The 12,249-nt window shown below is 38.2% G+C and overlaps 2 protein-coding genes across 3 annotated transcripts in view; one reads left to right on the plus strand and one right to left on the minus strand.

Annotated features, from left to right (window-relative positions):
• fam91a1 (family with sequence similarity 91 member A1) overlaps nt 1-5,428 on the minus strand; it is a 29,575-nt gene extending 24,147 nt beyond the window's left edge. For both annotated transcript variants that reach the window (XM_015035431.1, XM_015035430.1), the window contains exons 1-4: nt 5,146-5,428; nt 3,705-3,789; nt 3,211-3,362; nt 804-861 (exon numbers count right to left, since the gene is read on the minus strand). In XM_015035431.1, the coding sequence (XP_014890917.1) occupies nt 804-861; nt 3,211-3,362; nt 3,705-3,789; nt 5,146-5,217 (367 nt within the window). In that variant the 5' untranslated portion in view covers nt 5,218-5,428. The remainder of the gene's footprint in view (nt 1-803; nt 862-3,210; nt 3,363-3,704; nt 3,790-5,145) is intronic.
• A 3,247-nt stretch (nt 5,429-8,675) lies between these two features.
• The window catches only part of klhl38a (kelch-like family member 38a), a 14,954-nt gene continuing 11,380 nt past the window's right edge, over nt 8,676-12,249 (plus strand). The window contains exon 1 of the mRNA XM_015035426.1: nt 8,676-8,847. The gene's annotated coding sequence lies outside the window, so the exon portion shown is untranslated. The remainder of the gene's footprint in view (nt 8,848-12,249) is intronic.

Here is a 12,249-nt window from a genome sequence, read left to right on the forward strand (position 1 = left end):
TACCTAAAAAAAAACCCTTTTTTTCTCCTATAAATTTTTTTTTCGAAAAAAAAAAAAAAAAAAAAAAATATATATATATATATATATATATATATATATATATATATATATATTATTAGGGCTCACACAATCAAGGAAAACACAGGATTTGACAGGGATGCAGTAAATAGTTGTAGAAAACCACAATAAGAAGGTTAAGCAACAGAAAGTCACAGACAGAAAATTTAGTGGAACGAAAAAGTAAGGTTGAAAAAAGTGTCATGTTGCATCGATGCAGTAACTCATGCAAAAGGAGTCCCTAACACATATATTCCATAGTCCATAGACAAAATAGGATGATACTTCTGCCTTAATAAAAAAATATTTATATCAGTCTTATGTAATATTTGGAGAAAATGTATTTTGACTTTTATTGGCTAGAAGGTGTAATCATCAAAATCAACAGAACTAAAACACCTAAAATATGTCACTAAATTTGTATAACTTTATATAAGTTACACTTTTCCTATTCAATAACTGAAATAACATGTTTAATGTTTATCTAATTTAAGATGCACCTGCTGAATAAAACAAAACTTCTAAGATAACTTTCCAATGATCTTCTGACCAATAACAGACGTCTGATTTCTACATCTCATTATTTTTTAGTTGTAAAACCAGCTAAAGAGCCAGAGATGCAAGCGAATAAAGAAAAAAATGAGTTGACATCGGAGGGAAACAGAAACTCTTAAAAATTATTTCAGTTGTAGACAGGAAGAGAGGAAACAGAGTTTTTAAATAAACACACACAAAAAAAAACTCACAGTCAGCAGCAGTAAAGTTGGGCAAGGAGTCGTAACTCTTCTCACTGTTCATAATATCCTGGAGGAGGAAAAAAAACAAGAAAAGAGGGGATTAAAGTGTGTCACTGTCTGCTGATTAATAAAAGGATTATCTGATTTTGGCAACCAAGCTAATTTCTGCTCCGGGTTTTCATTAAGTTCTGGAGATGGATTAACAATGTGACACAGCTTTCGGCAATTCAGTAGTCTCAGCTAAAGCTCCGTGGAGTTTAGCTAAGCAGGCAAGGGAAAGGTGGAGACGCCTTGGTAAATGAGCTGAGAGATATAATTGCTGGTCTTTTCTCCAGTTTATAAAGTAGCAAAAATAACAGAGTCTGTTTCTCATATCGCTCCAAGTAAAACGGGATCTATGCCACATGAGGAGAAATCTAATATTCCAACTGTCATCTGCATACACATATGTAAACAAAGAGTTTGTGGTGATGCAGAAGATTTGGTATGTTAATGAACATAATCGGAAAAGTGGCTAAATAAATACCTGCAACATTTTATAGGAGTGTCCATTATTTCAGCAGCATATTTTTACTGATTACCATATTTTCCGCACTATAAGGCGCACCTAAAAACCTTCAATTTCCTCAAAAGCCGACAGTGCGCCTTAAAATCCGGTGCGCCTTATATATGGACCAATACTGAGCCACAACAGGTCTAGAAACTATGGTAAGCAGCTGCCGACTTCATTTTCACCTGGAGAAGAAGAAGCGCGCGGTGAATGCTGGGATTGTTGTCAGAATGCTGGTTTGTTAATAAAGTTTGACTGACCTATCTACCTACCGACTGTCTATAATCAGGTTGTCTTGCAGGTCATTTAGCACCATGTTCTCCACGAACATGCTGTGCACGAACGGAGAAGGGTGACCATCATCCGGCCACGCCCCAGCCCAGTCGCGGAAGGCTCTCCTCGCCGACCGGAGTCGGACTGTTTTCTTGACATTCTTTATGTCAACAAAGTGGCTTTAGACATTCATCCGGGGTGCTTCACTAGGGTTACCAAGGGACCAGCCCCTATACATTTAAAGCTGGGAAGGGGGCGCGGGAAGAGAGACAGAGACTGCGGCGGCAGCGTGTCGGTTGGTCTGTGTTACCCAGAAAGCAGTTGGGCACAATATCACAACACCAACAACACCGTGAGTGAAACAATGACTGGGGCAGTCTACTATATAAACTACTCAGGGATCACCTCTTTATTGCTATACATCCAAATTTGTAGAGTACGGAACAAAGGTACGGGTGGCAACCCTAATAACTGTAGTGTCTATTCTATGCGCCTTATAATAAAAAAAAGTTTTAAAATATGTCATTCATTGAAGGTGCACCTTATAGTGCGGACAATACGGTAATTCTATTAGAGTTAGTACTAGCAAACAAATGAAGCAGTAAAAAAGTTATGTAGATACACAGAAGCTAAAAATAGCACAGCTAACACCAAATTCCTACTGATTTCACCTCTTTATGTACAAGTTAACATTAGCGCTGCAGCATAGCCACCAGCTACAGGAGGTTAGAAAAGCTGCAATTTAAAACTCCCATGTTTCAATGAATTAAAGCCACTAGATTTTTAAAAATGCTCTCATTTTTTAATCTTTTGGAAACAATTAAGGATTTTTTTAGAGAGTTTTGTAATTTCTTTTTAAATATTGTCATTAGCATTGTAAAATTAGTAACCGTAGGCAGCATGATAAAAACCAATCACAGTTCACAAGTTTAAAGTTAACGAAACAGCAGCTACGCCACCTGGTGGCAGAGAGAGGAATCCATCAGCGGATGGATGGAAGGTCCAAAACGTAGAATGATCCAAAGCTTGTCTCAAAGTCAACTGGAGGACTTAGACACTGGGGATTAGGTGTAGATTTCACAAGAACCTTTATTTTAATAGTAAAGTGAATTATATTGTGGGGGTTTGAATAACAATTAAGTGCAACTATAAGTTGCACTTAATTGAATTAATATGTAAAAAGTTATCCTCGCTTTATGCTGATTTTAATGATTTAACATCCAAAAAGGTTTGCCAAATAATATTGTCACACTTGTGTTTTCTCTAATTAAAACGGAAACTGACACAGAGCTGGTGACAGCTCACATCCTCGTCAATGTCCGTTTCTCCAGCCAAAACACACAATCCTGCTGTGCTGCCAAAATTAAAGTCATCGTTCACTTCAAATGAACAGAGACTGGCTGTTTCAAAACCAATTAGAAAATCTTCACAGCTGTAACAAGAATTTCTGCTCTGAGTGAATCCACCCCGTCAGTCAGAAAGCAGCGTCTGAACAACAGAAGATGTTCTGCTGATTTAGAAGAGACTGATCTGGCAGAAAAAAAAAAGTGTTCAGTGTTTACAAGCCCTCCACTCCGGTCAGAGACTCCTTACCTCCATGATTCCTATGTAGTACGAGAACGGGGTGACTCGCAGCCCTTTGACCATGATGTCAGACAGGTGGTAGGGATACAGCATCAGGTGGTCCCGGCTGTACTTCAGCAGCTCCTCATAGTACCTGCGCTCATCCTTCCTGACGTGGCGGACTGCTCGATAAAAAAAAAACAACAAAAAAAACACACACCCACGGGTAGCGGTCAGGTCACAGCCAGGGGCAAAAAAAAGTTTGCAGTCGATCAATAGCTGATCAATTCGGGGCTAAAATGAGACTCACTTATCTAAGAACACCAGGAGGTCACAAGAGCAGAAACTCTGCTTTCACTTTGATTGCATGCAGAGTTTTCTACTGTAACCACTTTCTAAACTCAAATAGATGAAAAGACACATGATCTATTGCATCCCTGCTGACAGTTTTCGTTAATCTCTCCATCATGACTCATTGCGATCCGTTTACGTTCTGCAGCAGTGTGGCAGACGGACGTGCTCACCTAGGTTATTGCGGAATCGCAGCTGGTTGCGGATGCTGTACAGCAGCACATGCTTCTCATACTCGCGCTGTGAGTTCCCCAAACTCTGCAAAAGAGAACAAAGGCACACCTGTAAAGATCGAGGCAGGATTATTCTCACCATGTAGGCAGCAGAAACGAACAGGGACTCTCTTTCAGAACTGCGTTCCTCCTGCTGGTTGTGCAATGTGAACAGTTTTCCTGTTGTGCTGACTTATTTCCTGGCCTAGGACTCACTGTGGTGTCATTTTTATCCCAAGACATTTAGACATGTCCTTCCTGGGTGTTGCTTTGTGTTTTTAGAAATGTCATTTTTCCATATCGTTAGCATAATTTCCTTAGATTTAAACTCAACAGGATGTTAATATGGATTACGCAAAAACACATCCAGGTCCTACTTTTGGCTTGCCGGTTAAATACTATGCGTGTTGGAAGGCTAATGCTATTGCTACACATCGTCCTAAGCAGCACGCTACGGCCAAACATGGTGTCAGCATCATGGCTGGCCAGTGAAATACTATGTGTGCTTCCCTCCTGCCAGTTGTGCAATGTGAACAGTTTTTCTGACTGGATGCTTCTTTGAGAGAGTTGGGACTAAATATGAGGCAAAAATGGAAGAAAACCTGTTAGACCGTGCAAAAAATTTGAGGTGGAGGTAGAGCAGCAAAATCTAAACAATGTCCAATGGCTCTCTGACAGAGCTTGAGTTATTTTGCACACAGAAACAGGCTGAACGTCCCACCTTTAAATGTGCAAAGCAGGTGGAAACATTCCCCATTTGGTATGCATTGATTGAATATAAATGCATGCAAAACCTTTTAGGTTTTTCCTGGAATTATTTTCTAACTAGATTCTCCCCCCCGCCCCCTTCCACTTCATAAGTATAATCAACCAAACAAGATCCTCATAAAATGCATTAAAGCTTGCACAAGCATCAGTCCTGCAGAAGGCCTGTGACTGGACGGAAAGTTTTAAACTAGAATAAAACTAGAATGCGTGCAGCAGCACAAAGCTTTTGAATGCAACCCCCCCTCCACTTCCTTCCGAGCTTAAAATCAAGGCATGCAGTAGGACGGATTCATTTGGACCGGGTGTGAAAACACCCTTCGTTGTACTTGATGCACAGATAAAACCGATAATGCTTGAAGGTGTGCGTGCAGAATCTGCAGGTGGGCCCCCCACGCACTAAGATCATGTGGCGCCTCGTATCAACCCGTCTGTCATGTGATGACAGAGCAGCAGAGAAGAGGCAGGCTGAATGGCTTCAGTAGATGGATGGTGGTCGGCTACGGTTCCGTAGCAGAGGAGGAGACTCTTGACAGCTGGCTGAATGACACACGCAGCTCCGCCGTGACATTGCCAGCCCCCTGCTCCGTGGCCCCTCTCTGCCGCCCACAAAGGGAAACATTTAAAAGCACGGTACCTGTTTGACATTCGCTGGCAGCTTGTTCCACGGATAATTCTGCCTGATGTGAAATTCCACGTCCGTGTTCATTGCTAGCTACCGAGCTGGCTAAGAGCAGAATCCTTCGAGGCGACGTGAAGCGGGCTCCCGTGCGAGTCCACGGTGACTTCAGCCCTCCTGGCACCCGAGCATGCAGCAGAAACACCCCAGATGTGAGGAGACGTTTAACCTGTTGGTTATTTTCCTTCACAGTAAACGGCAACTTCCTTGTTGTGTTTTTTAGCGTCACTTCCGGTTGAGGCGTGACGCTAGAGCTGAATGGACCTTAGGAGAGAGACGGCGGGGGATAAAACTCTGCTCACTTTGTCTCTAATCTATGTTTCTAATGGAAATACGTTCATTTAGACAAAAATTATTATGGATTCAAGTCCTTGTAGGGAGGATGCCGGATGGTCTGTTTAAATATTCAGCGATATGACACTTAATTATATACAATTTTGTTTATTAAATCCATTGTCCCTCCAAATTAGTTGTGAAGAGAATAATCTAAGGCTAGCATCCTTTAGCAATTATATACTGTTCGTATTATTATTAATAATAATCATAATTGGTAGTACTACTAAATAGTAGTACCAAATAGTACTAAATAGTACTACTACTACTAGTTACTAGTAGTAGTAGTAGTAGAAGTAGTAGTAGTAGTAGTAGCATTTATCTGCTAGCCAAAAATAGCAAAGGAGTATACATTTTCAAACAGTTGAAGCATTTATGGTATTTCCACAGCTACTCAAATTCCACAGCAATTATTTCACACCAACTAAAAGTTAAACTGACAGCAGGTCCTACTTTCTGATTAATTCAATACATAGCTATCTCATCACGTGAGGGCACCCAGAGTGTCAAAACTTTTTATTCCCAGACAATCAGTTGACTGTGACATGACAACTAAAGTAACATAATAGGCAATCCAGGTGAAGATCCAAACTGGGAGAGCAACAAATGCTGCACACACACTTCAAAGATGTGGCAGGACTTGTTCTACAGATTCAGCTTCATTTCATTATGCTTGGATCTGCTTAACACGTTTTCCACCATCGTTGCAGTGTGGCAGTCTCTGTTTCTCCTTAAAAAGATGTGCAAAAACCCTTATTATTTACTGCAGAAGCATTTTTTTCTAACACATTTGTTCCCATTGTTACAACAAAATAAAGATGTTCTATTCTTTTGTGTTCTATAAAGATCTTCATAGCTCTCTGTGAAGAGATCTAGTACAACAGAAAGTGGCAGCTGACCAAATCTCCATAACAACCAGTCAGTGCTATTTGCATGCTACCTGGTTAATTGGAGCAGGATGCAAGTAAAAAAAACCTGCAAGTTTAAATGTGGAGTTGGCTATATGCTATTTGGACTTTATAACTTTAACTGTGTGTTTTGTTCAGATAGGATGAAGGTTTTTGCAACAAACACTCCAGGTGAGTCTAGTGTCAAATAAATTATGAATTTGTGAAAATGTAAAAAAATGTAAACAATACTTAAGAATAAAAATATACCAATTTTTGTGTAAAAGAAATGATCAGTTGTTTTTTCTACAGTTTCAAGGTTGAATTTTGATTTTATTTACATTGATGTCTTCATAGTTTAGTGATATAATAAGCAAAATAAATTTATTTAAATTCCAAAAGATAGCAAAAGATGATAAGAGTTCCAACAAATCTAAAGCTAGGATATTTTCCCCCTGTTTAGATGTACAATGAAGGGAAAACATTAACCTCAGTGAAATTAATAAAAAAAAAAAAAATCTAAACCAATGAACAGGAAGTCTATTATGACTTTTACTAAGTTACAAAATATTTGCAATCACCCACAACTGGGGAGATTTGAAAATAAAAAATGGACGGCATTTTGTTTACTTCTTCTGGACAAAACAGGAGCTCCAGTCTTTTCTTCTAACACTCAAACTGATGTATTCAGTTGTTTTTATATCTATGTCTACAAAACAAAAGAAAGAAAACTAAAATCCCATATTTCATGGAAAAAAAAATATCTATGCACACATTTGTGATAACCAGCAACCTATCATTATCAAGCAGCAAGAAACCAGCAGCTGCAGAGAAAGTGAGAATTAGCATTTCTAAAAAAAATAAAAAAAAAAAATGCTACATCTTACAATTATTTTTAACACATGTCTTCCAGTGACACCTTCGTCTGCAGGAATGGAGTTGTAACTTAGTAACTGGTGTCAGTGACAAAGTCCTCCAAAGCGCCACATGCTCTCAAGGCTGATCGCGCTGACAGCTCACTTTCTTCTAGCTATGTTATTTTATCTGCCGACACGAAACCCCAGATCTTGGTCATATGAGACTAAACAAGCATGACAATAATTCATCCAGCTACTCTCTAAACTGTTCAGAGTGCAGGGAGTGGCTACATTCAAGATGTTACTTTAAAATAAAGACTCACTTTTACTGGAAAATGTTCCATGGTCTAATGTGCAACTAATATTTAAAATAAGAGAGTCAAAAATGGTTTGCTCTTAGAATTTAATTCACTTTAGTTATATAATACAAATTTGCTTGTATTGTGTCAGTGACTTTATTGCAATCCCTTACACCAAGAATTAATTTAGATTAATTTTGAAGTTAAAGTTTTTTTTAGTTTTTTTTTTTAATGCAATACCTTTCAAAATTATTTACACTCCTCATCATGAGTTGAGCAAAAGCTGTGAAATAAATGAATGTTTTATTCCAGAAACAAATCTCGCAAAGAGAAGTGGGTTGCTTTTCCACATTTTTATCATTTGATTTATGCCAGACTCACCTGGAGTTGCTGAAAAAAATCAGACACATCTAATTTCAAGTTGAGCTCCCAGTGGAGTCTATCAACCTCCACACCTTCATATTTGACTCCTTTAGAACGGCACTGTTTGTTTGGAGAGTCACTTGTTAGATTTTATTGAAGTCTAATAAAAGTCATGGATTTCTGTTATGGCTGTTGGTTTTGGTGTGCCTTCCCATATTGTTACTCCTTACAAAACTTAACAGATGGACTTAAAAAAGAAAATAATTGAGATTGTTGGTTTTACTTTTGCTTCAGCTCAAAAGAAAACATTTAATCAGAAGTTGGTGAATGATACAGCATTTCAGGGTTAGCTTTACTTGGCATATCCGTGTACACAAATAACAAATTTAACTCTCACAGCATTTGGACGCGTATACCTCCACTGGTTCTTACAGCTGTTTGTCCTGATCAGTGCAAATCTATATTTGCCACCGTAGTGAACTACATGCATCAGAGAGGTGGAGGAGGAAAGGTTCAAACACCAGGTTGTCAGCTCAGGAGCTCTTCAATTAAGCGCCATCCAGGGTGGGCATGCCTCACGATTGATTCAAGACCCTGGGATGACCGTCCCACTCCGGGACCATTGTTTTCGCCGCCTCTGTTGGACCCCGGCGGTGCCACACAACCCCGTGTCACATGAGAGGCCCGGTAGAGTCACGGTGGCCCACCATGCTATTCTTAGATGAAGGAATGTACACAGTGGCCTCATGGCACTCTCCACAGCGCCCAGCTGGAAAACTCTGTGTCATTTCTCTGTGTCATGGTCCCTTCCCGACACCTCTCTGGATTATATTTTAACTTTTTTTAGTCCCCCCTTTTTTTTTCAATTCATAGCAAACTGATGATATTCTGTGGATGTTATTGACTCTCTAAGGACAGGAGGTAAGGGTCCATGGCATCATGAATTTAGCTGGACTGAAAAATAACAGGCTTAGCTAACAGATATTGCTTTAAAAAGTCTTCAGCTTTAGACTCAACGTGTGTTTTTAATATGTTTTAAATATTAAAAACACACTGATTAGCTCAAAAAGCGTCAACTGTGTGCTGCATTTTTTTTGTTATTAGCAACCGGTCTTAATTTTATGGAGCTAAGCAGAAATTAGAGATTATTTACTTCTGCCTTAGTGGGTGAAGCAGTTTAAAAGTTTTGTTAAACCACATTTATGTACATAAATAATCAGCATAATAATCTGCCTCATAATCTGTCAAAATATTGTCTGAAGGATCAACTTTTTTGTCTCCCTGCTGGAGGATCTTCATCACAAGCATAAAGAGGCAATGAGAAGATCTGCATATTTTTCAGATTAAGATTCTTTATATTATCGCTGATTATAATTACAATTCAGTCAGTGATTACAAAGAAAACACTAACGAGAACTAATAATTAATAAATACACCAACGTCTATTTTCTAATCATTTCAATAAGTAAAAAGAAACACAAGCAACAACAATAAAACACATATGCCAACATTCATTCTACGGAATGCTTTTACTTCCGACAATGAGAGTTTTGTGGATTGGAGTGTGAACTTTTAAAATTATTACCTAAACTGACTAAAGGTTTAACCTTTATGAGAAGTTCACTCGTCTCTCATAGACTCCAAGACCAGGAAACGCATCATAAAGGTTAAACCTGTAGAGTTTAGAGTACATGAAAAAAAAAAAAAAAGACTTTCATAGCCAGGAATGTTAAGTTTTCTGACTTCAGAGTTTTTGGTGGGGCGATAGCTTTGGAGGAGCAAGTGTCTGTTGGTCCAACAGCTTCCTGCACCAGAACACTGGGAACAGAACATGATAAAAGAGATGCTACTTTATGGTCCAGAACTGATCAGAACCCGATCAGATCACTCTGATTCTTTCTCTTAACTTGCATGATCTGGAAATCTTGGCAGCTGTGGGCATGTAGACTTCTGGTGCGAAGTCTGCATGACGTGGTGAGCAACATCAAGATGAATAATCAAGAAAAGGTCATGCATCATTTCTTGCATGAATGATGCAGCCTTTCACCCATGAAAATATGGATTTTTTTCATGGGGTTTTTCTACCACATTCTTTAAACTTGGGAAGAGATCTAGAAAGTGGATAAACTATTTTTCAGTGAGAAAATCATTCATATTTTGAGGACTACATAGTGTTGTGATTAAATCTAAGTGTCCAACAAAGTTAGTTTGAAATTACTTGGGAATATGTAGTCCTTATGATTGAAAGATCATATCTGGTGTGTTTAAATAAATTTAATTCAGCTCAAATCCTTTCAGTTCAGACACACTGTATTATTTTCTATTCTACTGAAATTATTTACACAGTGTTAATTTAAAACAACTGTTACATAAAAAACCCTTTCTCGATTTAGAACAGGAATATAACATATGTTAAAATGAATCCAAGCCAATTTTAACTTTCACCAATTTGTAAGAAGTTGACAATGTAAGGAGAGTATTCATGAATAAAAGATATTAGACGCTACGTTTTAAACTAATAACTTCCATTTTCCAAAGTGAAAGTATTAAAAGTTGACAGGTATTTGTTTTAGGGAAACAAATTAAAGTAGAGATGGGACGCAACTGAAATATTTCAATATGTCTGTAAATCTTGATTCAAATGAAGTCTAATTTCTGATTCTCCACCAGTGGACCAAGGTAAATACGCTGGCTGTGAAATGTCACTCTCAGCCGCTGTCATCTAATAATACACAATAATGATTAGGCATCTAAATGTGTCAGGACAATGTCAATGATTTTTTTTTTTTTTACCAAGAACTTGTTGCTAGCTCTTCAGTTAATTTTATCCTGGATCACCACAGAGACCACCACTGCGCAGGGTCAGATTCTGGCACTGGAGACGAGAAATATTGTAGAAAAAAAAAAAATAAAATAAATAAATAACATGTTGAAAATAGCAGCAGAGTTAAGAGAGGGTGAAATGGGTCCTGAGGGAGAGATTCAGAATGACAGAGAGGCAAACACAGATGGTCTGTTGACACAGTCTGTTTAATGTTAGCAGTGATAGGGAGCCTGATGACAGATGTGGCCTAATGGTGGACGGGTGTATAAGGATGGGCTTTAAAATAGAAAATTAGAAAGTCAGTGATTCATAGTAAGGACAGCTGCTGTGAGTGAGTCATGAATGATCGGCCTTCCAATAAACCAAATCATCAAACATACTGTTTGCAGACTTGAGCCCGTAAGATATGTATATTTGATCAGGGGGAATAGCCCAGCAAATGTGAAATTAAAACAGAATAGCAAAACAAAAGCACTTTTAAAAACAAAAAGACATTTTCCTTGTTCCTTTGTTTGCTTTCAGACTAAAAGTTTTGCTCATTATTTTTAAATTGCTAGCATGAATGATGTCCGAGGTTAGCTTCTGTTGCCCCCTGCCCAAACTAATCAAAATGCAAGAAATCATCTTATCTCTTTGGTGGGATAAAATCTAATGCGTCCCACATTGAATGACCACTGAAAAAAATATAAATACAACACTTTTGTTTTTACACCCATTTCCTCATGAGCTGCAAATGTTCAGCTCCCGTTCTCTATGTCTCTCTCACTGTGTGAGAAGACACTTCACCTACCTTACTTGTAGCGGTCAAAGGGTTCGGTGGTGCATGGCAAAGAGGAGGATTCAAGGTTCAGGGATCTTTGCCACTTTCTGTTGATGCATCTTCCTCGATCATCTGAAGTCTTGGGTCCTCCTCCACGATTTTACTTAAGATGTTGTGGCATTTCAAAGTTCACAAAGTAATTTAGCCTAAAAATGTTCCAAGTCTCTTTGAATAAAAAACCATACCAAAAGGTGCTGCCTTGCCAGCTCAGCTTTCATTCACGATGAAACCATAAAGTTTGTTGCCAAATTGTAAATTTGGCAACAATTTTTAAAAATGAAGACATGATACCATTAAAAAAAAATAAAGTAGCATTGTGAAAACTCAAAATTTGTACATTTGAGACTTAAAACCTTCTCTAACTCCCACAAATACATTCAGATGTTACCTAATCAGATTTTTATCAGTCCTGTTTTCTTATTCTGTGTGTAAACTGACTTCACTTATAAATGTCAAAGATAAAAACACAATATACCTCGGCGATGTGAGAATTTGTGATGATTTGCTTCAGATTCAGACAGCTTACTTTGAAAAATGATAATTTTTTACACATGGGTGTGAAAATCAGAAAGCAATTTTAAAAAATGGTAGCAAACTTAACAGCATAAATCAAGTGCATTTATTACATTTGTTGTATTGTGTCTTCAATTGAAAAATTTCGTGCCTCTATCCCTCCTTC

The sequence above is a fragment of the Poecilia latipinna genome, unplaced genomic scaffold, assembly GCF_001443285.1.
Source record: "Poecilia latipinna isolate Pla-1442-1.1 unplaced genomic scaffold, P_latipinna-1.0 Scaffold335, whole genome shotgun sequence".
NCBI lineage: Eukaryota > Metazoa > Chordata > Actinopteri > Cyprinodontiformes > Poeciliidae > Poecilia > Poecilia latipinna.